General features: G+C 37.3%; 1 protein-coding gene across 3 annotated transcripts in view; it reads left to right on the top strand.

Annotated features, from left to right (window-relative positions):
* camsap2b (calmodulin regulated spectrin-associated protein family, member 2b) overlaps window positions 1–23,972 on the top strand; it is a 46,256-nt gene that overhangs the window by 7,122 nt on the left and 15,162 nt on the right. For 2 of the 3 annotated variants that reach the window (XM_058418774.1, XM_058418773.1), the window contains exons 2-12: window positions 2,872–3,131; window positions 9,200–9,361; window positions 10,965–11,045; window positions 13,487–13,622; window positions 15,031–15,170; window positions 16,883–16,973; window positions 17,124–17,208; window positions 17,317–17,339; window positions 18,111–18,180; window positions 18,774–19,025; window positions 19,172–21,023. In XM_058418774.1, the coding sequence (XP_058274757.1) occupies window positions 2,872–3,131; window positions 9,200–9,361; window positions 10,965–11,045; window positions 13,487–13,622; window positions 15,031–15,170; window positions 16,883–16,973; window positions 17,124–17,208; window positions 17,317–17,339; window positions 18,111–18,180; window positions 18,774–19,025; window positions 19,172–21,023 (3,152 nt within the window). Of the gene's footprint in view, window positions 1–2,871; window positions 3,132–7,387; window positions 8,502–9,199; window positions 9,362–10,964; window positions 11,046–13,486; window positions 13,623–15,030; window positions 15,171–16,882; window positions 16,974–17,123; window positions 17,209–17,316; window positions 17,340–18,110; window positions 18,181–18,773; window positions 19,026–19,171; window positions 21,024–23,972 lie in introns of those variants that run through there. The other variant, XM_058418775.1, reaches the window with a different exon arrangement.

Here is a 23,972-nt window from a genome sequence, read left to right as displayed (position 1 = left end):
AGAAAATGAGGAGGAGCTTCTTCCTGTAGGCCATTCAGGCCCACAACCAAGTAAACACCTAGAGCCTAGACTTTTCCTGGACTTTCCCTTTTGACCTACCTATGATCCAAAGCATACTACTAATCTTATGGTTTGGGCAAATATGGCAGCAGGATGATTTCTGATTTCTGATTTAGCCAAATGCTGAAAAATTTGAAGCATACTTTAAAGTAGTAGTATAGTAGTACTATACTTTAAAGTAGTAGTACTTTAGTATTAGTAGTAGTAGTAGTTTGTTCTGCAATGCCAGTCATCTGACCTGAATCCAGTTGTGCATTTTTCTTTTGCTGCTTCCTGTGCTTCTTCTTTGCGTATCTGTGGTAGCTTGACTGTTAAAAAGCATGCAAACCAAGTGCTTCTAATGCTCTAGCACCACCATCAGGTCAAATTTTGTCCTAATTTGGAAGTGTATTTATGGTTGTTACTTTTAACCTGTGTGTCCTATATATATAGTTTTTTTTACAACTCCTCCTCCAAATTATCTCCAATCAACACCAAATTTAGCATACATCATCTTCAGACATACCTGGATAAAAGTTATCAAAAGAATTTTGAATACTTTACATGGTTTGCAATGACTTGTGCAATGTATGTTCACTGGCACAAAACTTGGTAGGCATCTTCAGGACCATGTCAGCATGCTAAAATGCTTGCTTCTGCCATTTAAATTGCCATTATTGCAGCCACTCCTTAAATTTTGGACTTCATCCAGATTGGCTCACACAAATTTAAAACTAAATTTGGCAAAACATTGACATTGTCAAAACAAGCACGTCATTTTTAACATTATAATAAGTAATTTTCTTTTCTAAAATGCATCGTTCATGATCATCTTTTTGCACATGCAGTACATTTTGAATAAGATGAAATTTACACAGCAAACAGAAAAAGCACACGGTCAGCGTGACCATTGTTTAGTAATAGAATTCCTTAATATTAATATTGTTTCCATGGAGAAAAAAAGCATGGCATGTCCTCACCAGAGTGCTGATGGCACTGCATATCAAGAATCTGGTGTGGATCCTTGATATACAGTATTCATAGAGCCATAGTTACATATGTAGATAGCTTTCTATTTTTTAAGAAGCAGTAGTCTTTATTTTGTCACATATACATTAAAGCACAGTGAAATTCTTTTCTTCACATACCCCAGCTTAGGAACTTGGGGTCAGAGCACAGAGTGAGACATGATACAGATACCTCAGAGGAAAGAGGGTTAAGGACCTTGCTTAAGGGCCCAACAGTTGCAGCTTGGCAGTGCTGGGGCTTGAACCCCAACTGTTCAATCAACAACCCAGAACCTTAACTATTTAAGCCACCACTGCCCTTTTTTAACCCTAACCTGCGAGGAGCAGGAGGTGTACAGTGATAGCAAGGTAGCAGAAGCAACAATTTCCTGGATTGGCACACCTATAGGTAATGTATGTTAGAGAAAGTACTCCTTGTAGATTGACATGTAATGGTAGAGACTGAGCGATGGGCCTGCAGGCCCTGTCTTTGTGGCCTGCTTCAGGCGTTGGTGGTCTTGTAGTAGGGGTATGGTTTAGCTGGAAATTAATGAGTCAAATTAACGTTGCATACCTAATTATTGTCTGTGCTCTCTCTTCCTCTCCCCCTACCTCTCTGGGAGTGAGCGGGGTCCCTGAGCTGAAAAGATATTATCTAGAGTCAGTGGAAAGCAGCCGATCTTCCTAAAGCATTTATTTCCATATCATGTCTTTTTTTGTCCTGTAGTGATATAGCTATCATGAGACATTATAGAAACACAATTTTTTTTAAATCCATCATTTCCAGTGTCATCAATATACCTGTCTTATACTTTGTACCTGTCCTGTGAGTTTTGCGGAATCCTGTGCCATCCACCTATTCCTTGTAACAATGGTCATGCTCTGAAAATTTAATTTAAAAAAAAAATGGACACTGCCAGAACTTTCCTGTCAGCTGTCTTTGGTTACAGTGGATCAGCCACTGGTAAGCAAATCAAATGTATGCAACATGTAACTACCAAACACCCAACCCTTTACATTTTAACACTAGGGAGTGTCACAGTTTTGCAGCGCATCTATGCAATGTTGGTAAGGTAGTATAAACGATGGTATTTATATCTGTAATATTGTGCAGACATTACAATGACTTATATACACAAGATATATAACACAGTATGGCTTTTACTGTTAATATAACACTCTCTATAATTGTCTGTATGGAGGTTTACATGTTCTTGTTGTGTTCATGTGGGTTCCTCTAAGTTTCCTCCTCAGTAACATGTCAAGCATCCTGACATGTTAATCAAAGGGTCTTTATTGGACACTGGTAGTGTGCATGGCAACTGATGTAAATACAAGACATATGCCATATTTTCCAGTATTTGTCTGTAATTTATGCAGAACTTGGATGATATTTGAGCCTACTATAACAGCACATGCTGAAATCTGTTTGTAAAATCTTATTACAGTATACACACATGTAATAACATTGTCATGAGCATAATTAAAAAGCTCATCTGTGCTCTTATGTCACCTGTTTTCTTTAAGCAACATACTGCCAGAAATGTTTTTAAATATTTGAAGAGACAGAATCAGTGCTTTAACAGCGGAATTTCATTCTTGTGGAACATATTCAGTGATTTATTGGTCAGGGCATTATTGTTAAGCCAAAGCAAGACTATGCTTGTTTGACATTATTTTCTTTATTAATAACATTATGATTTACTTTTCCATTTTAAACTGTAAGAACACTGCAAAATTGCAGATTTTTTATTTGTTCCATCTTTATTTCCTATCTGGTTGTGTGTCTGTCTCTGATCTGTTTTTTTTTCCTGTTTGTGCATAGATTGTATTCCAGTGGAGCTGGAGGAGCCATTCTATAAGGACCAGTATGATCAGGAGCACTTGAAACCTCCAGTAGTAACTCTACTGCTGTCAGCAGAGCTCTACTGTAGGGCTGGCAGCCTGATTCTACGCAGTGATGCTGCTAGACCCCTCTTGGGTCATAACGGGGTCATCCAGGCTCTGGCTCAGAAAGGCCTGTATGTCACTGACCAGGAAAGACTAGTCACTGAGAGAGACCTTTGCAAGACACCCATTCAGATGGTGAGATCTTTTTTCTCATAATTTTTTTCATTTTGAAATGAAAGAATAATAATAATAATAACCATCAGCAGCAGCAAGTGGCATAAATTCATTTTAACTGCCTTAAGACCCAATTCTTAGATGAGGGAATTTACCAGTGAAAGTTTTATTTAGTTATTTCTCCAAATGTGACTGTTTGAACAACATTTTGTTAGATTTCGCATTCCTTACTCAGACCACTGATTAATCATTGCCGTTTTAATTTTGCTGTTTTTTTCACCATTTAACTTTTAAATCTGTCTCAAACCACTGGCACTAGCACATTGAAAGAGGTAAAATTGGTTCTTTTTTGTCTCTTTGCTTTATCTTTTTGTTCTACAGTTGATAGTAAAATAGCCATGTAGTTAAAAATAGCAGTTTTTTTATGTGATCCAGTCAATACAACCTATAGTTAATGTGTACCTGTACATCATCAATGATGATATACTGTACAGTGCACAGTGTACTAGGTACATGCATAGAAAAGAGAGTAAAGCAAATGCTAGGTAGGCAAAGACTTTGTGTTATTCCATACGTAACTGAAGTTCTACCTAATTTAAAAGCCTTTCTAATTCAAAAGCTCTCTTAATTTTTGTAAACAGTCGGGGGTTAACATACCACAACATGTGGTGCAAATACAAAACAGAAAAGGTCTGTCTGAACAGGGTGCGTTCAGAAATCTACAGTGTACTATAGCTTGATACAGATCATGTGAAAAGAAAGTCTTTCAAGTCTATGGATTTTTTTGTTTGCTTGTTTGTTTGCTTTTATCAGGGCCTAAATGACAATTGTGTGGTCCTCGTTTTCCCGAAAAAGTAAATCAACATGCAGAAACCTGGTGGTTTAAGTACACCCTAGCATCCCTGTAGTACTAACAAAATGCACAAGATTAGTTAATTATCAAGAAGTGTGACTATTTCTATAATCCGTAAATAATTATAAGACCATCTCCTTTGCGAAATTACTTCTGAACAAACCACAAATGAGCCTAAGGAAACCAGCAAATCCAGTCTTCAAGTCTCAAATCGAGTCGTTGATTTTTCTTTTACTTGTTTCTGTTTTTCATGTAATTTTTGATAGCCTTTTTTTATTATTATTTTATTTGTGAAGTGGTTTGCAAATCTTTTCATACATTGGGAGCTAGAGCTGGGCGATTAATCGTTATTATCGATTAATTCGAATTTATGGTTTATGTTGATGTTGAAAAAACGAAAATCGATTTTCCTATTTCACTTTGGTTAGTCAGAGCGAGCTTCCGTAGTTCTGCGACGCAATGAGCTTGTTTCTGAGAGAGGCGCGGTTTCTTCTGTTGGATTGAAGAACGCGCTGAAAGATGGGGAAGAGCCGAAGTCTGCCGCCGTTTTCATATGACATTTAAAGGGGACTGAGGCGATCACCAATTTGTGTAGAGTTTATGGAGAATCACAGAATTCTTAGGGTGGCTGAATAGAAATGTTGAAAATGGCCTAGCGACGAAAACGGCGGCAGACTTCGGCTCCTCCCCGTCTTTCAGCGTGTTCTTCAATCTGTAGACCGCGGCGCCACAGAGTGAGGTTCAGAGGACGTGTGTGCGTGCGTGTGTGTGTGTGTGTGATCAGGAAGACTCGTATTTGGCTTGTTCAGTACTCAAATGTTATATACACATCTATGCAATACAGTGGAATGCTGCAATAAGTTTACCATCCTATCCTGTTAGTCAAACCTTTTTTATTTTATTTTATTTTATTTTATTTTATTTTATTTTATTTTATTTTATTTTATTTTACTATTATACCCTCATTGTGGGCTGAGTCCCCCTTAAATGAAAATCCTAGACTCGCCCCTGATTGTGCACATATACACAGTTGTAAAATGCTGTCTGGCACCTGAACTACTTTACAAAATTGTTTTTCTTCAGGGATTTTTTTCCAGGTGACAATTATTTATTTTATAAAAAATGATTTAAGTTTGCAGTTTGCAAATCCCTCATATTTTGTTATATTACTTTATTTTACTAGAATAATTAGTACTTGTAAAGACTGGTGAAAGTATATGTAAATCCCCAAAAAAGGTTTTTATGTTGGTGTATAGATTATTGTTATTTTATTATTATTTTAAAATCGAATTTTGTTTTAAAAAATCGGAGATTCAATTTTTTGGCCATATCGCCCAGCTCTATTGGGGTCTTAAGGCTTTTGCCTAGTAGCATACACACACACACACACACAGCCTGCACACAAGCATGTGAGAGTAGGACAAAGGAGGACAGGAGGGATATCGATATTGATTATTGATATTGGTCTCTGTATTGCAGTGGGTGTGTGTGTATATCGGCTGTTGCTGTTAGGGTAGAGTAAGACCAGTCAATTTATTATTAATGTATTTTAATTAGAGACCCACCTGTTCACACAGACACATAGTTTCCATAAACATTCAAAAAGACTTGTATGCATGTGTATCCATATTCCATGCTCAAATTTTGCAGCAGTGTATGCAGTTTGGTTGCACAAGAGGTGTACGCACATGGTGTAGGCAGAGGACGTGACCTTCTTAGAGTTATAGCAATCCCAGAACACTCACCAAAATGTACTCTAAACTAAACTAGATTCACCATCATTTTTGCTTTAAAAAAACATTCTTATTCCAGGTAATTTATACAATTTTGCAGAGAGAAGCTCAACTGTACACCAGTATGTTCATGATCTCACTGCTGAATCTCAATAACTGTATCATTTCACCATCACTGGATGTGTATGTGGCCTAATGATTAGTATTGTGGCATAGGTTATGCTATATGTGTACAGGACATACATGTTCATGTGTGGCGCTTTGACTAGAGAGACATGTATGTGTATGCTTACTTCTGCAGTATGATTGTGGGTGGGGTTTAAAAGTGAGGCCAGATACACAGAGGACACAATCTTCTCTTTCTTACCTTTCTCTCCTTTCCTGTCATGACACCCAAAGAGCTGCAAGATAGATGGGAAAATGAGGCGACCAATCTGTGTTCTATCTTTTGCATCTCTACTGATCTGTTTTATCTAGTGGTGCATCACTGAGTTTGTATGTACACAAAAGGGACAAGAATGCTTTTTTCCTTTTAAAGAAGAAAGAATATATTTGAATAGCAAAATAAACTGACCACAATGGTCACAATGGAGTGTTGGATCTCTTCAGTGTTTGAACGGTTTAAATAGTGTGTCTTCAAAAGTATCGGCTGCTTGTTAAAAATGCAGCTGTCATGGAATCAATATTGCTAAGGTCAGTTCCTGTTGAATTATCATTACAAATCGATCAATTATTGCATCTAAAGGGAAATGTGCCATTTTGATTGTTTGGCTTTGTTATTATTGCCTGGAGGAAGCCACATTTACATAGCACATTATTTTCGTGTAACTGCATGAGCTGGGGTGTGTTAGTCTACTTGTACTGCAGTCCTTTGCCATCAGTTACAATGTTTAATTTATTATTGTATGAACTGTTCATAGTTAGAGTTAATGTTGAAAAGTCAAGTTTGTTTCTGTTCTCACTTATGTTATAGCCACAATGGTTTTCTCTTTTTCTCTCTCAGTCACTCAATCAGATTCTCTCTCTCTATCGCTCATGTTACAGCTGGAACTCCTTTCTGAGCCGGGTTGTTAGATGAAATTAATATACACTGTTTGGCACTCAGATTCGACTATTAAAATATGCTGTGGTACACATCGCCATTAATGCATGTCTAAAATATTACACTGAAGTAATAGTACTTACTTCGCAATATCACAATATTGTTAAAACAAGTCAGGCCCACCCATGGTGCATAAAATATTCCATTTTTCAATTAAAAACTATTTGTCTTTGTAGCACAATTAACTTATTTAGTAATATTTCTAGACCCCCAAGTCTGTTTTGCTTAAAAGCAATAATACCATGATGAATGAAACCTGAATGAAAAGTGGTAGTTAATTTTGCTCATCTTCCATTTATTTATTTATTTAATATCAAATTCTTTTTAAGAGTTACTTTTGCAAGGTGGTGAGACTCATCCAGGTCTCACCACCTTGAAGGCCTCTGTTTTCATAATGACACAAACCTGTCAGTAATGTGAGCTGTGATATATATATATATATATATATATATATATATATAAACTTTTATTTATTTATATAGTATACATAACTGGCTGAACAGCAGAAATGTGTCTTATAAAGGACTTTAAGCCTTAGTGATAGAGAGAATAGCTGACAGGCTGCTTACTTGGAATTCTTGCAGGACTGTAGCAGAGGATTTGATGTCTATGTTTTTGGTTTTATTGTTTTTATAAGGTCAGGATGTCCACACAAAGTCAATGGGAATATCAGACAATGTAGAGACATTGTTGGTTACTTGCTAAACTAAAAAAGATAAAAGGCATCCTTTGTTCGGTTTGCCTGTGATGTAGAAGCATGGGGTTAAAACTGCATAGTTATATATAAAATAAATTTTTGTGTGGATTTTTGTGTATGTGTTTGCTATTTTTACAGTTTCTAGGTACTCTAGAGCTATTACAGGGGTTCCAAACATAGAAGTCATGACCCCATCTAGGGTTGCTTGTTTTTGAACATATTTCTCTTCATATGTTTCATTGTGCAAATATATTGAAGTGTTACTATGAGTCAAATTTAGACAAGCCACAATTAAAGTAATATAATACATGCTATTTAAGTCTTTTTCAGTAGAGAATGTCAGTGTGTTTAACTAGCTGCATATGAAAGCCAGGAATTTGAAGGGTTACACTAAATATTTATTTCTGCTTTATTATACATTTCTACAGAGAGATAGGCATATAGTTCTTAAAGCTTGACTCACACATTGAGGTTTAAACTTGCGATATGGAACGACTCATGATATTCATGGTGAGTTGTCAACTTCTCTTTTGTATGAAAGGGATTCATTTCTGGATCAGTGAATTGTAAACTGAAGCCTAAGAAGTAAGCTGGTTGCTTACCAGTTTTGCAGACATGAATCTCTCTCGCACCTGCACTCATTTCCGTATTGTTCAATGTTTTTATGTTTGTTTTGTTTACGTTGCCACGTGTGTTCAGTTTTGATTCATGTCCTGTCTCTGCCTCTTGTGTTGTCAGTGTTTGTTGCCCTAATATTTTGCCATTCTCAGTTTACTGGGTGCTGAGTGGAGCTTCTGGTCACCAAAAGAAGCTCCTGTCTGGAAAGTGTAGCTGTCTTTTATTGGGGTGTTTGGGGGGCCCAGGCTAGATGCCAACCTTGAAAACTTTTTTGGAGTGCCACCCTTATGGATGAACAGGTTTTACCCAATTACCAGCTACCCTGAGGTCATCATGGCTGACGTGGCGGTCTCCACCACATATGTTCCTCCAGAGGCCAACTGGACAGGTCAGCTCACTGAGTGAGAGGTTACTCAGTCTAGGCAGTTGATATGGGTCTCTCACCTTTGTGGTGCAGGCTTCTGTATTTGGCTGTGGTAAAACATAAAACTGTAAACAATACTCAGTAAGTGGGCTCAAGAATTAGTGGGCTCAGCAGCCACTTCAGTTGCAGAGTGGAATGGTATGAAACCATTAGAGTGGTCTGGGCTGGAAGCAGGCAGAACTAACATGACTTGTGCTGTATTTTTAATGTTCTCTGTTGTGGTGTCCGATCCTCCAGCTGAAACAGTTTTTAAGCAAAGTGTCAGTCAAATGAGCAATTGTAGTTGTGTCTGAAGATTTTTATTATGGGGCTGAGCAGCTGGGTCTTCTGCCCTTTTCTGTTCATGCTACAACACAGTAAATGAGCTTAACATTTGCTTTTTGTAATTGACACCTATAACTTTTATAGTTATAAAATATAACTTTTAAGTTGATTATTAAGACGTTGATGTTTAATAATGACTACTAACAAATGAAAATGAATCATTCTATATTCATTATGACTATACATATTAAATAACACAATTCTTTATTTATACTGTTGTTTAACTAAAATCAGACATTATGAATACTGTTCTATCCTGTACAGGTGCTGTGCTGAATGTTTAAAGATATCCAAGTAGCTTGTACGTGAGATTTTCTTCCGCTATATTGCTTTTATAGAGCTCCCACCTGGCGATGATTGACACGCTCATGATGGCATACACAGTGGAGATGATCAGTGTTGAGAGAGTGCTGACCTGTGTACAGAAATACTCACCTTTCTTTCCAGAGGAAGACTTCCCCTATGATGCTGAAGAAGCTGTGACCACCTGGATTAACAAGGTTAGAGCCTAGACCCAATAATTTGTGTTTAAATAATTTTTAAATGAGATATTTTTTTGCCTTAAATCTGCTTTATTATTATGATTATTATTGAAGTAGTAATTTAAAAATAAGTAAATTAATATTTTATTTTATAATTAATTTTAGCATTAGTTACTGCAAAACTAATCGGGTTCCATGAGTTTAAATGCTGCTTAAAATAAACTTAGTCATTAAAACATCTTAAAATGGCAGCCACATGCAAATTTAGCATAAATGGGAACTTTCTGCTATCTAGCAGTTTGTGTCAGGAACCACTGGGACAGTTCCCTGCCAAACCACCAGAGGGGGTGCTGGCCAGTGATTCATCACAGCCTGCTTTGTTTGTGTATTCCCCATGTGTTTTGTGCCACGCCCCTATACCTATTGTTCTGATTTCCCACCTTGTAACCTGTTCCCCATTAGACCTAATCTTGTGCCCCTGTACAATATTATTTGCGCTAAAGCATCATAGGTATTTCTGCATGCAGATCTTGGGCAGCATATATATGGACATAATCATCTGGAAAGACTACAAGCACTTTGATACAGGAATGAATTGACCAAACTGCTGTTGAGCCATCATTTTAGCTATAATGCATTCAATGAATTTTGAGCACAAGGGTCATATTCATATCCCCCTTTAAATTTTGAACTATGGCATAGTGAATTCTGCCATATATACATGTGCAAATATATTGAAGTGTTACTATGAGTCATATTTAGACAAGCCACAATTAAAGTAATATAATACATGCTATTTAAGTCTTTTTCGCTACTCTGATATGCTGCACTAAAAATCGACAAATTTCTCTGTCCATCTACATGTCTGCTAAGCAAACTAGTGTTGTGTCTTGAATCACATGCTTGTGTACAATTCTATACTTATTGAGGGCTGACGTTGATTTTTCTTAGTGTTTGAATTTAAAAAAAATGTAGCTTTATAAATAGTTGTGGGGGTAAGGTCATAATTTCAGATTTGAGCCGTAGCCCATGACAATAATAACAATGGTAGGAGAAAGTATTGTGAGCAGTAGAGAATGTCAGTGTGTTTAACATTGCTGTACATGAAATCACTGCACAATATTGCATGATATGCCATCCAGTTTATACCACATTAGATAAGCAGTGAGTGTGTTAAAAGAAACCTAGCTGCATATGAAAGCCAGGAATTTGAAGGGTTACACTAAATATTTATTTCTGCTTTATTATACATTTCTACAGACAGATAGGCATATAATATTAGAATTCTGCCATATTAGAATTCTGCCATAATGAACACTGTGTTAAGGGATGTCTAACATTATCTAGTATTTCAGGGCACTGCTGTTTCAAAAGTGGCTGCCATGGTACATCAGAGTACATCAGCCATGTCTGTGAGCTAGCAGAGTCTAAGCTATTTTCAGAAAATGTCAGAGTTGGACAATTGATATCTTTAGATGGCCACTGCTGAGGCCTTGGACAGTGAGAATTACCTGGATATGCCTAACTGTAGACATAAGCAGATAAGTGAATAACTGGTGTAAATGTGGTCTAAATATGTCAGATACCAAAGTCTAAGATATACCTGTGCATTTCATTTCAGGTTAATGAGTACTTAAGAGAGACCATGGCTCATGAGCAAAGAGTAGGAAACAACCTACAGGGAAAACCTGCAGGTCAAAAGGTGAGTTTTATTTAAAGATATGTTTAATTTCCATCTAATTGTTATAATTGGGACAAATAAGGCACATGCATGTTCATGACCACTGCAAAGAACTAACACTATTACTAAATTGCACATAGTAAATGCAAGGTGACTAAAGATTTGTTAATAAAATTTTGCAGAAATGGAAGGTTTTACTAACAGTTTTTCTATGATTGAATAGAGGACCACCAAAGTAGTTTCCATCAGAACTAGTGGAGTATTCTTGTTACCCTGACTCCACATGGGTAGCCTATAAAAAATGGCATGTCACACTTATACAAATTTCCACAATTACATGCATAATATTTGACTTCCTTTTATCCCAGACTGTCAGGGTGAATTCATTTGGAACTATTTGAGTTGTTATGAGAGTTCCTAACACATTCTGATAGTGTATCATAAACAATTCTAGGGAATATTCCAAAATATTCTATTTCTAAACTCACTAAAGAATCACTCAAGGTGGTCAAACAGCTCTTTAGGCTTTTAAAGATGAATATATCTCAAGTGCTAATACAGTTCAAGATAAGTTTATTATTTATATTGTAATTTTCATTTTGCTCACTTAAAATCACCATGAAGCAACATTGTCCGTCACATCTATGCTGTCACTCTTGTGATCTGGACAAATCTTGTATCACTACTATTTGACAATGCTCAAACCTTTGGTTAGTCCTGGACAACCAGTTATCTGTCCAAACTCACATTACTAATATGACATCCTGATCAAAATGCACCAGCCCCCACCTTCACTATATGGCCAAAGGTTTGTGGACATTTGACCATAACACTTGTATGTGTGTTTTGAGTACCCCATTCCAGAATTAGTCCCACTCTTTTGGGAATGCTTTTGGGAATTTTCACTACTTTTAGAGCTGGGGAGATTTTCCCATTCAGCCACAGAAACTTTAGTGAGGTCAGGATCTGATACCAGGCAAGGAGGCCTGAGGTGCAGTTGGAGCTCCAATTCATGCCAAAAGTTTTCAGTGGGGTTAAGCTCAGTCATGGCTACTTGAGTTCTTTTACACCAACTTTGGCAGATCTTGTCTTTTTAGAAATTCTTTGTGATTCTTTGTGAAATGGGGCATAGCCATTTTGGAACATGTTTAGGCTAGGACCTTTTTTCCAGTGAAGGGACATTTTAATACAGCCTACAAAGTAAATGTATACAATTGAGTGCTTGCAACTTTGAGGGAATAGTTTGGAGAAGGCTCCCAAATGGGTGTGATGGTCAGTTGTCCACAAACCTTTGGCTATACTCTTCACACCCTGCTCTGCTTTCTCAGAGCCACAAGCATGGCTTGACTGAACCCGCCATACCTTAAGGTCTCTAATCTGTCAGGCACACAGTTAACACTACAAAGGCTCTAAGGCAACTCGCACACATTGTCTACACCCTTGTTGTCAAAGCTACCCCAAAGAAAGGGGTATGGCATTTTTCTCGTGTGAAAGAAGTGATAAGTTTTTGGTATGGACCCTTGTGTTTAGTCATTGGTGGCACTCAAAAGTGACTATGTATTTTTAGATATGATGCTGAGATGGCTCTGAATTTCAAAATCCATTTCTGTTCCTGCCACTGCGGTTTTATAAAGAGCTTTACCTTTGTTTTCCCAGTGAGCACTGCAGTTGATCTGAAGCCTGCTTGACTATTCACTTCAGCCCCAGAGCATTATCAAGCCAGCAGTACTCCTATAGTTTGTTAGGTGCTAATGCCATTATATTGCAGTTAGAGCAAGGATTTGGAAGTGCCTGTAGCAAGTGTTCCAGTCCCAGTTTTGAAGACAAAATTCCCTAAGAGCAAGCAGGAACTGAAGACAGCTATAGTAAAGGGCTGGCAGAGCATCACCAGGGAAATTAGTATCATAGCCCAATTCAAAAGTAATTGTGAAAAAATGTGGGTATATCTTAATGTAATATTTGTACAGTATTTACTTCATTTAGAAACGTGTTTAAATGACATATATTGATTTCAGTAGTAGCTTATTCAAGCTTATGTGGTATAAACGCATCTTTGCATAACCTGCCATGTATTAATAATATTGACAGCATTAGCACTTTTGTTTATATTTCATGCATGACAATGACTACTGCTGTCAGTTAAGATAATATTTACTGTCTTATAATATATTTGTCATTATACTTGCATTCAACACATTTGGTTTGACTTCCTCACAAGCAGTATACATTACTTATATTAGAGGAATGATGTAGTTCTATTTCAGTAATACAATTTACATATATAATTATAATATTATTTGACAATTTAATGTGGCACTCGTTAGGATAAGATAGGGGACCTTTTAGTTCACCCTCAACTGTATCTTCGTACTTATCTTTATCACACCATAAATGTCTTCTAGCTTTGCTCTTGATATGTTTATGCATATTACATTAACTGAGCTATTGTTGCGCAACTACAGTGCAACAAGGAGGACCTTAAAGCACAGCCTGTACTCTATCTCCCACAAGTGGACAACCTGCTGAAGGATAACACAGATGGCTGTGCACTGGCAGCATTGCTGCATTTCTACTGCCCCAATGCAGTGCCACTTGAAGGTACTGCTGCAACACACTGTACTGCTATCTATTTTCTTTCTAGAAATATACAATTGGCTTTCCATTCAAGCCATGAATTCAAACTCACAATTTTTCCTAACTCACAGTGTGATGTAGTGTAATGTAAATGTAATGTGGTGTGTGAATAATGTTGCCAATTTACATGTTTTCATCTTAAAAATGTGCATTATCTAGCACAAATGGTGGATAAAGGTCAAAGTAGTTGTAGTTTAATGGCACTTTATGGTCAAAGCAAGGTCATTTCTAACATGTACAGATATAAGAAAGTTACCATAAATTCAAAAACAATTTAAAAATAACAAATATACTATATATAATAGGTTGTTGCATGAAATGACTTTAAATGGTAATGCTATGGCTATGTTGACTAAATTCCTCCACCCTCTATTGTGATCAAGTAGCAAACTTAACTTGAGTTATTAGATTAATGGATTTGCTTTGGAGATGGTGATGGGATTTCCCCAAAGGGAAATAGGGGAAGTATGTATAAATAAACAGTAGTGGGCAGGATAAGAGTAGTTGTTAGTTATTTTGCTAATCTAAAATTCAGTTATTTAAAACATGGGTATAAATTATGCTGAAGAGGCTGGAAGCATGGCTTTTTTTTTTTTTTGGTCATGTCACCTTTTCAGAATACATACTGTTGAAAATATTTTATATGCTCATTGGCAGAAAATGATCCAAACTCTTTATAAAAATACCAGGAAAAAGCAGGAATAACATGAATTTGACTACATATCCACTTTTTTTAAACTGTAAAAAGTGCTGTTTATTCTGAAAATATTTCAAAACATTTAACAGCGTAACAGGTCTAGATTCTGGAATAAATCTATGTCTCCAATAATATGGTACATATTTGCCCAACAATTTATTAATATTTTACTACTAAGGTTTGTTGTATGGTGGTAAGAACCACCAGTTCTCAAAATAGTTAACATTTATATAGTTAGTGGGTAGATAAAAGATGGACAAAAATGTCATCTGCTACACAAATAGTGCAAAAGCAAATTTGAGAAAATTTTAATTTATCTGTATAAGAAAAGCAAGTGATTCTATTTTTAAAAAAATTCCTTTCCTTTCATAATAGCATTTGTAATGGTAGTGAGTAGTAGAAATGTGGATTATAGATAAAGGATTGTGCAGAAGGCCAGAGAGAGGGAGAGTAAAGACAAGAAAGAATAGAAGGAAACCAGAAAAGGAGACGGGTGTGGGGAGAACAGTAGAGCATTCAAACCTAAACACTACCACATGACTCCAGACATTCCGCTAATGACATCACATCTTTTACTGTCGCCATCAAGCATACACACACACACACACACACACACACACACATATATCTCGGACTTGACTGGCTGGATGAAGGTTCTGTTCCCGCCCCATGCAGATATCTGTGTGAAGGAGACAATGTCATTGGCCGATAGTCTGCACAACCTGCAGCTCATCCAGGACTTTTGCAGGGAGAACCTGAGTAATTGCTGTCATTTCACACTGGAGGACATGCTTTATGCCTACAGCTCTATTAAGGTAAGAAGGAATTTTTTTTTAAGTTAAAAATGAAATTTATTTTTTTTGTCCTTTACCCTAGAATTTAAATGCACTTGTAATTGAGCTTCAGGGAGGTCTCTAACAGCAACAGTGACCGGTCTGTCCTCATAGCAGGTCCAAAAGTTTTTTTTATGCTGATGCCAACACCGCCATTATTTGTATAAATGAGTCCAACATAAAACAATATTTATTTTACAGCTCTTTTACCTATGGATGCTCCTCAGGAAGATATAATATCATAGTAAAACTAGTATACAGATTCTAAATCAGGTCGTGTTTAGGTCTTGTCTTTATAGAGGTGCAAGAAATATTGGTAAAACAGACTCAAAACTATGTGTCTGGAACACAAAGGTTATGTGGGCGGGACAGATGACCAGTGCATTGTTTAAATCCAACTGGAATAACTGAATTTTGTGCGTGTGTGTGTGTGTGTGTGCGCGCATGTTTTTTGGGTGTGTGTGAGTGTCTGTACAAAATGTAACATGCAGCCAAGGAGAATGGAAAAGTGACTCATTAAGTATATGCTGAAGTAACAGCTATTTTGGATACTTAGATACTTTTACAAATTACTTGTGGTCTTATATGTAGAAAAATAACAGAAGTAGACACACTTGCTTTGGACTGACTATTAAATTACTCAACCTGTATGCTCAGTTTAGTTTGTGTATTTTATAAATAAATATACAACCTGAAAAATATGTACATATTTCAGGTTGTGGGATTTTAAGTCAGTGAGAGTGAACAGTCGGAGAAAGTCAGAGAAAGCAGTGCAGAGATAAATGGCTCTCTGTGGAGTGAGAGTGAATAACATGAATGTGTATGTGAGGGGAAAAAAGTTTGAAAGACAGAGAGAGAGCATTGTAATAATGTAAGAAGTTTCTGTTTCTGGTCTAGTTTTGGAATAAACTGACCATTCTAAAACAGAGGAAAATTCTGAGGGCTTTTTTTCCCTCGGGGTTTGTTTTGGTTAGGCCTACTATTATTTAGCTACAGTAATACAAAAGTAGTTTGAAATACATCACATATATGTGTGTGTGTGTGTGTGTGTGTGTGTGTAACATAGTGTGTGTCAGAATAGAAACAAGATGGATTCTCAATTCTAATTAGGTAAAAGTTTTGAGTATACTGCTCAACTAAAAGTGCCTAAATAAAACTAAATGTTTCCACAAATACTTAGCTATTTGGAAATAAGAAGCGTCAGGTTATTATGTATTGGTAAATCTATTTTTGTGTCATTAACATAAATTAAATATAGTTATTTGATTATGTCTTCAAAATCCATGCAAAACAAATGAAAAACACATCAGATTGCAGCAGGTTATCACCAGATCAAGTAATCAAAACCACTAGTCATTTAGCATCTGTGATTTCTGACCATACAAATGTCTTAATTTTTGTTTCTCTTGCCTGGATCATGAAAACACAATCTAACAACTTCCCATGTTTTATTTTTAATGAAAATATTCCATCATTCAACTACTCAAATATTATTATAGATCATTATTTAAATGTGCGTAACAGGTTAGTTTGTGTTCTGGTACTTCCAAGACTATTTGACCAGTGGTCTTGTGGCCATTTCAGAATATTAACAGACAAAGAACACATAATGCTGGGACACCATATTGTTTCAGCTTTTATTGTCTGTTATTTTGTAATGTTAATATATATATATATGTTTGTGTGTGTTTTAGAGTAACTACCTTGTGTTTATGGCAGAGCTGTTTTGGTGGTTTGAAGTGGTCAAACCCTCTTTCGTTCAGCCCTGCACACTTGAGTCTAAAGGTAGGTCTGGAACACCGATTCAGAATATTTTTTTGTAGACCCTTATGACACCAAACCAGCTTATAGCTTGGTTTTCCAGTTCTTAACACACCTTATTAATTGCCATATGTGCACAGTGCTATTCCAAACTCATTTTTCTTATGTTCTCAGTTTCCAACCCAGTTGAGGCAATTAAAATGGCTCCTGTAACCAAACACAACCTGATCCACAGGCCATCCAGCCCTGAGCTACCAAAGTATGTATTGTATTCTAATAAATATTAACAAATATTTAACTAACAAATATTTTTTTTTAAATATTGTACATTATTCTTTTAATCTGATGTGTATTTTATGTGATCTAGGTCACCAAGCACTACCAATTCAGGTAAGGATGTCTGTTTTACAATAAATGCATTTCCTAGCCCCATTTTTACTACTACACAAAAAAAGGTTTCTAACACATATATCTTCCAGTCTGTGAAATGCAGCATTTTCTGCCATATATAGCAATACTGTATATATCAATAAATAAAATTGTCTTTTCATGGACTATGATATGCTTCTTTTTTGCATGCGTCTATCTCAAGCAAAAATAAAGTGGTTTTAAAAATTGATTGCCAACAAAAGTGAGATGTGAAAACAGAAAATTGAATTCAAAGATTACGTTTTGACAGCAACATGCTGACTAAAAGCAAGCACAATTAATTAATTTTATTTGTATTAAAGATATAACAAATAAGATTGCAGATTATAAATATTATAATAAAGATCATAAAGACTATATATTTATAGCAGGCTTTATTCAGAGATCTCATTTTTCCTTATATAGTTTAGCTCATCAAAACATATCACATTTATGGAACAATGACAGCACATTACTCTGGAGCTTTGGATACTGTTATTATTACATGATATTTCACTTTGCACTACAAGCAGTTCTCTAATATTTCAGAATGACACTGGATTAAATATTTTTTTCGTCTCTGATATCAGAGCCATCTGCTGTTATCAACCCAATACTAAGAACACCACATTTTAATGATCTAATAAAGCCGGTTAGGGTTAGGTGCAGTTGTAGTTTTGCAAAGCAGACAATTGTGCGATAATTAAAAATCGCATTACTGCATCTGAAATCTGTCCTCTGTGTTTATTGTAGTCATGATAAAAAGGTCAAACTCTATGTCATATGTGGACGGATGTGTGTGGACATGGCCCAAAGAGAAAAGGTGGGTGCTGCAGATCTCCTCATTCTTACACCCTTTACTAATAATTTTAGTCTGCGTTCATGTTCTTGGTTAAAGTATGATAAAGTAAGAATGTTTTTGTTTACGTTTTGTTGTGCAGTATCTTGCCATTCAGGGAAGAAAAACTATTATACATACACTATACAAATATTATACATTACAATATAAAAACTGTATATTGATTCATACTATGCAGGTAATTAAACAAAGGTTTTGAGCTAATTATTTCAATCAACAGCCAACAACAGGATGACCCTGTTCAGATTATTAGCATAAATTATTGTGGTCCCTAATTCTTTATTTATTTTTGTTTCATTATGAACCTCTACCCCAAACCATGTGTTTTCCTGTTGATACACATATAAGGCAATATTAAATGTGGAGGTGTGGATATAATGTATATAATATGAGATCCACAGTGAGCCAAAAATATTTTTCCCTACTTCAGTTATCTAACAGATTTTTCTTTATCTGTTAGTTATAAATAGATTCAATTATCTAATATTATAAATTATCTAATAGTTTGTTTATTTATGATTTTCCTTGCTTTCCCATCTCTCTTTCCTCAACTCTAGGTCTTCAGCCCATGGTATCTCGTTTGAGATACCATTTGATGACCCTATGACTTGTATATCAGGTAAAGGGTTGAGTCGGTCTGCTAGCTCAGAGGGCCTGGGATTCAAAGTTCCGAGCTCGGTACGGGGTATGCGCCGGAACCTCTCTTTCCAACCCGTTAATGGAAGCACACACACACCGTTACAAGAGGAAGAGGATGATGTAGCATTACACCATGGTCTTGACAGACCTCATGTTAGAACTGAATCTAGGTATTTCTTTTAAGATATCTGGGCATGCAAACTGAGATAAATCATTTTGGTGTTCATTAGATAAAAAGATGTAGATCAGTTAAAAATTTTATGTTAAATTTTAATTTATTAATTAATTTAATGTTTTTACTTTTTTATTTCTCTAGGTATTCAAATGGGGTGCATCCAGATGTCACAATTCCCCAGCCTCCAACTCCAACTATAGAGGAGGCTCTGAAGATCATTCATGACTCAGAGTGCTCTCACAGCAGTCTGTGCCCCCCTGTTGGTCAAAATGCCTTTTTCCTGCACCCCCCTGAAACCCAGGGTCATGCTGCTCCTAACTCTGAACTGCAAGACCCAGAGGACAATCTGTCTAAAGCTCGGGCTGATGATGGACAACTACATTCTACATCCACAGACATGGATACAGGAATTCATGTTCGCACAGAGGACATCCAGGATGGTCATGATGAAGACTCATCTTTAAAGGACTACTCTGATATGGACCAAGATTATGAAGCCCGTTCATGCCCATTACCTGATACTGGTGGCAGTTTCAGCCCTATACCAAGTCTCCAGGGTCAGCAATCACTTGCTGCAAGCTCCACTTCCTCAGTTGGATCCTCCTTTGCTGTACGCATGACAAATTTTGCTGAACAAAAGTTCCGCAAGCTCAACCATGGAGAAGGGCGAAGTGGTGGACATACACCTGAAACTGATATTAGCACCACAACTGCTAGGGAAGTTGCACGGTCTATTACACCTGATGCCCGAAGTCAGGCCAGCTCACCCCGTGACCCATCTAACCTGTTAGTTTCTGAGATGGTGCAGTTAAAGATGAAGCTTGAGGAAAAGCGGCGAGCTATTGAAGCTCAAAAAAAGAAAGTGGAAGCAGCTTTCACACGGCACCGACAAAGGATGGGTCGCACTGCCTTTCTCAATGTTGTTCGCCGCAAAGGAACCATCTCACCACTAGGGGGTGATAGTGGCAGTTGCAAAAGTCTAGATGAGAAGCAAAACATTGAACCACAACATATCTTAACAAACAATAGCAGCTCTCAATTAGAGAGGTGTAAGCCTGATGGGGCACCACTTAAATTGACCTCAGAGGAAGGAGGAAGTGCAGAGGTGGTAGACTTAGCAGAGTACACACGCTCGATTGAACGATTGAATGCATCGCTGAGCTTCCTGCAGACCGAAATGCAGCGCCTGGCACAGCAGCAGGAACACATCATGCGTCTACGTGAGCAGCAGTCCTGGGTGATCTCACCTCCGCAAACGCAAACGCAGACTTCATTACAGAAACACCTGTGTGAGCTGCGCAGCAGTAGTCTTGTGGGCCGTGGATCTGTGGGGTCACTTTCCCCAAACTTATCCACAACAGGGTCGCCCCGTACCACTCAGCGCTCACCTGCCCCCATGAAGAGAAAGTCCGCTTCGTTCCATGCCAGAACACCCCGTACCCCACGCCCAAGTGAGCTGAAAGTCACCCCTTTTAGTCGGATGTTAAACACCCCACAGTCAGTGGACAGTCTACCCAGGCTACGCCGGTTCTCCCCTCGCCAGACACAAACTACTTCTTTTGCGTATCTGGGACATGATGAGGGACCTACTGATGAGAAACATACAAATAAAGAGGAAGTAAATGCACCATCAGTGGGGTCTATAGATAAGCAAACTGACACAGATGCAGAAAAGATTTCTGGTGATGTCCTCTCCAACCAAGTCAAAGAGATCCAAGAAGAAAAAGAAGAGAAAGAGAAAAAAAAAGATGAAGATGTGAAAGAGAAATCATCAGAAGAAGCCAGACCCATCGAGACAACAGCAGTGTTTCAGGTTCAGGCACAGACAGTAAGGGAGCATTTGGAAGTGATGGGTTCAGACAGCACAGGGGAGAGGAAAGACCTGATTGAGGTGCCTCTCTCTGAACTGAAGCCTCTGGATGATCACAAGCTGGAAAGTGGGAAAGTGACTGAGGGCAGGGTGGAGAAGATGTGTTGTGGGTTCTTTTACAGGGTAGGACCTTTGTTTTATGTCACTAACCACAGAAATATACCAATGAGTTCACCAAACAACACATTTGCTGTGTCTATTTTCACTCAAATGTGGTCTGTTGGATGAGCATGTTAGGAGTTAATTGGAGGGCTGTTCTATAACTGCAGGGCAGTGTAAGAAAAAACTCTGCCCCCTTCTCTAGTCTGTACCAATAAATAGCCTGCACCATTTGATCGAAGTAGGCATGGGGAGTCATGTTTAAAAAAAAAATGGTGCGAGACCATCAGTGCTTTATAGGTCAGTAGTAGTATATTATAATCTGTATGGGTAAGATAGGGGTGATGTGTTCATATCTTCTGGTTTTACTTAGGGCTGCTGCGTTTTGGACTAACTAGAGGTAGCAAAACTAGGAGTCAAAAGGTACAAAAGCATGAACTCTGTTTTTGCACCATGTAGAATTATGTAGTACAGCAGGTCCTCGACTTACGTCGGAATTCCGTTCCTACGGCGCGACCTAACACGATTTTTGGAAAGTCGGAACTCACATACTGTACATAAGTAAGCGAATGTAAACAAAGCCATCTTCCTCGTATAGCACCACGTGATGATGTATTTGTCCGCTCCGCTCGCCAACTTGTTCCTGCGCGAAATTTGTTTTAACGTCGCAAACACCATACTTTCGGAATGATGGAACAAGTCTTTCTTAATAAATTTATGGGAGATGGCGACGTAACCATGAAACGCTGTAGGTCGAGGATGTCGTAAACCAAGGACCTGCTGTATTATAATTCTAGACTAGAGTCAATAATCACAGCAAGATATTTTACTGCTGCACATGATGAAACAGAAATATCATCCAGAGACATTAAGTAATCAGAAAGCACTCTTTGGCTGCATGTGGTCCATGTCTTGTCAGAATTGAGTAAGAAGAAGTTAATAAGCATTCACTGTCTAAAGTCCTTTATACATTCTAAAACCTTATTAAGCTGATATCATATAACTGTGTGTCATTAGCATAACAGTGGTAGCTAATTCCATGTTTACAAATAATTGTACTAAGAGGTAGCATTTATAAGGAGAAAAGCAGTGGGCCTAAATTAGAACATTGTGGAACACCCAAAATCTTAGTAGTCACCATCAGTCAAATAAGACATGAGAGGGAGAGGGCCAGGAGAGGGCTGTTTTGTCAATTCAATTCAATTTTATTAATATAGCACTTTTAACAATGAACATTGTCTCAAAGCAGCTTTACAGAACATAAGAAACAAAAAACATGCAAACAGTCTTAGATGTTTAGACAGAATTATCCCTAGTGAGCAATCCTCATTTGAGTGACACCAGACATGAGCAATGTCCTTTCTGCATTTATGTATAGTCAATTGTGTGATGTAGAATGTAATTGTGTGTATTAATTAAGAGGTGGTTGTCATCCTCAAAGTCCACATAGGGTTGGCAGTGTTGCTTTGAATACCCAAGTCCTCACGAAGCAGAACCCAGCTGGAGCTGGTCCATCTCTGGATGCCTCGGGATCCTCGCAAGGTTGATCTCTGTCTACTGAAGCTGGCACAATCTCTATATGCCTCGGGATGGGTAGACGAAGAGAAACAAGTTAAACAGAATTAGTGTAGCTGCTGTTCAGAATATTAGCAGCACTAGATGATAATGTGCATTTAATCAGATGTACTGGAGTATAAGGTTATGGGATGTATTAAGTGTATGCCTGGCTAAAGACATATGTCTTTAATCTATGTTTGAACTGGGAGACTGTGTCTGAGCCCTGAACACTGTCAGGAAGGCTATTTCAAAGTTTAGGAGCTAAATACGAAAATGCTCTACCACCTTTTGTAGACTTTGGACTTCTGATAGTTCCCAGAATCTCAGAGTTTTTGAGATCTTAAGGAGTGTGGTGGATTGTGACATGTTAGAATATTGGTTAGATACGTGGGAGCTAAACCATTTAGTGCCTTGTATATAAGTAGTGCTAGTTTATAATCAGTTCTAAACTTAACAGGTAGCCAGTGCAGGGATGATAATATTGGGGTTATATGATCATATTTTCTTGACCTAGTAAGAATTCTGGCGGCTGCATTTTGGACTAACTGTCGCTTGTTTATTGAAGACAGAACAATGCATTACAATAGTCCAGTCTGGAGGTTATGAATGCATGAACTAGCTTTTCTGCATCAGATACCTAAGATGTTCCTAAGCTTGGCAATATTTATATGGTGGAAGAAGGCTGTTTTTGTAATATTGGAAATATGATTTTCAAAGGACAAGTTGCTGTCTAATATTATGCCTGGGTCTTTCACTGTTTAGCTAGTAGTAACAGTACATCCTTCTAAATGCAAGCTAAAATTTGAGAGCTTTTGTGTACTGTTTTTTGGACCAATAAGTAATATCTCTGTTTTATCTGGATTTAGTAGTAGAAAATTATAGTTCATCTGATCTTTTGTATCTTTAACACACTCAGTTAATCTAGACAATTCAGATATTTTGTCTGGTTTTGATGAGATGGATAACTGGGTATCATCAGCATAACAATGTAAACTAATCCTATGTCTTCTTATGATGTTACCCAAGGGAAGCATGTATATTGAGAACAGCAGAGGTCCTAAAACTGACCCTTGTGGACAGTTCTCCTTTTAAATCTACAAAATGGTATCGATCAGACAGGTAGGATCTGAACCATTTTAATGCCTGTCCCTGAATACCTATGTGATTTTGTAAGTGATCTACGAGAATGTTATGACCTATAGTGTTGAATGCAGCACTAAGATCAAGTAAGACTAAAATTCAGATGCAGCCTTGGTCCGAAGATAAAGACATGTTATTTGTGATTTTTACAAGCGCGGTTTGTGTACTATGAAAGGGCCTGAAACCTGACTGAAACTTCTTCAAGGATATTGTTTTCCTGTAGGAAGGTGAATAATTGAGCAGACACCACCTTTTCTAATAGTTTAGATATAAACG

Source organism: Hemibagrus wyckioides, linkage group LG20 (genome assembly GCF_019097595.1).
Source record: "Hemibagrus wyckioides isolate EC202008001 linkage group LG20, SWU_Hwy_1.0, whole genome shotgun sequence".
Lineage (NCBI taxonomy): Eukaryota > Metazoa > Chordata > Actinopteri > Siluriformes > Bagridae > Hemibagrus > Hemibagrus wyckioides.
Note: the sequence above shows the minus strand (reverse complement) of the source record. Positions and strands in the feature narration are given on the sequence as shown.